This window comes from Silene latifolia, chromosome X (assembly GCF_048544455.1).
Source record: "Silene latifolia isolate original U9 population chromosome X, ASM4854445v1, whole genome shotgun sequence".
NCBI classification, from domain to species: Eukaryota; Viridiplantae; Streptophyta; class Magnoliopsida; order Caryophyllales; family Caryophyllaceae; genus Silene; species Silene latifolia.
The window spans coordinates 300,681,642-300,683,169 of record NC_133537.1 but is presented as its reverse complement, the minus strand read 5'-3'; the positions used below and the strand labels follow the sequence as shown (position 1 = coordinate 300,683,169).

Below are 1,528 nucleotides of genomic sequence, written 5' to 3'. Positions count from 1 at the left end.
TTATTTAATCTCATTACAATAAGATATTAACATTCTCTCCCACAATTGAATTGTTCAATTTTAAGGAATTGATTAACTTGTATCGTCATACAATTAATCAATTTGTCTATTAAGGGAATTGTCCTTTAGGTGTAACCTTAAGGGGTCAACTGATTACCACCGTCAAACGACAGTAATGTCAAACTCTAGTTAGCCAATCATTACCGATTAATGATGATCAGTTGACTATATAATGAATCATCCCTTACATTTTCTTTATATGAGATTTAAACATGTGATCGCACTATTGTTGAGGACACATATTACAACATAGGCATCATATAGCTTGGTGACATCTCTAACGTGCCTTAACCTGCATACATATGCTCATGAACATTTCATAGAAGAAAAACAAATTTTATTCCATAATGCTCAATAGAAGTCCATTATCCAATACATGCCAAAAACATTAAACAAGATTATAAGCATAAAACTAAAACCTCTGCAAACCTAAGCTCCTCACATGAGCTCGGAACACATCTCTCGCAATAGGCTTAGTTAACGGATCAGCTATCATCTTTTTAGTCGATATATACTTAATGGCTATCTCTTTATTCTTTATGGTGCCTCGAACAAAATGATAACGCCTCTTAATATGTTTGATCTTTCTATGGAATTTCGGATCTTAGGCAAACCCGATAGCAGCAGTATTGTCACAAAACATTTCAACAGGTTCATCAACTTTAGGAGTAAGTTTCAGATCCTGGAGAAAACACCTTAGCCACAATGCCTCTTGAACGACAAGGCTAGTAGCGACATACTCTACTTCCATAGTCGACAAAGCAATACAATCTTGCTTCTTACTGCACCAGGATATTGCGCCTCCACTAAGGATAAAAGCATATCCTGAGGTCGATTTAGATTCATCTAAATCACCACCCCAATCGGCATCCGAATAACCCTTTAGCCTCAAGTCTCCACCTTGAAAACATAGGACTAGATCACTTGTACCACGAAGATAACGCATAATTTTCTTGACTCCTTGCCAGTGCGCAGGTCCTGGGTTGCTTTGGAAACGAATCACCAAGCCAACCGCATAGCAGATGTCCGGCCGTGTACATAACATGGCATACATCAAACTACCAATCGCACTAGCATATGGAACATTGCTCATTTGCTTCTTTTCTGAATCTGTTTTAGGACATTGATCAAGGCTTAAAGTTTTACCCTTTTCAACTGGAGTGTCAATGGGTTTGGAATTATGCATCGTAAATCGTTCCGACACTTTTTTAATATATGACTCTTAGGACAAACCAAGAAGTTTCTTAGAACGATCTCTCATAATTTCCACGCCTAGGACATACCTAGCTTCACCCATATCCTTCATCTCAAAGACAGAGGATAGCCACTACTTAGCGGCATTAATCATCTCCAAGTTTTCATCAGATAGGAGTATATCATCAACATACAACGAGAGAAACGTAATCCCCTTTGCAGTTTTATTGACATATACACAATGGTCTTCATCTACAATATAGAAACCAAACTC

General features: G+C 37.6%; 1 protein-coding gene across 1 annotated transcript; it reads right to left on the bottom strand.

Moving 5' to 3' along the window:
- Positions 1–664: 664 nt before the first annotated feature.
- LOC141620382 (secreted RxLR effector protein 161-like) lies at positions 665–1,246 on the bottom strand. The gene has a single exon (XM_074437268.1). It carries the CDS (start codon positions 1,244–1,246, stop codon positions 665–667), a length of 582 nt encoding a protein of 193 aa, XP_074293369.1.
- Between the last annotated feature and the right edge of the window lie 282 nt (positions 1,247–1,528).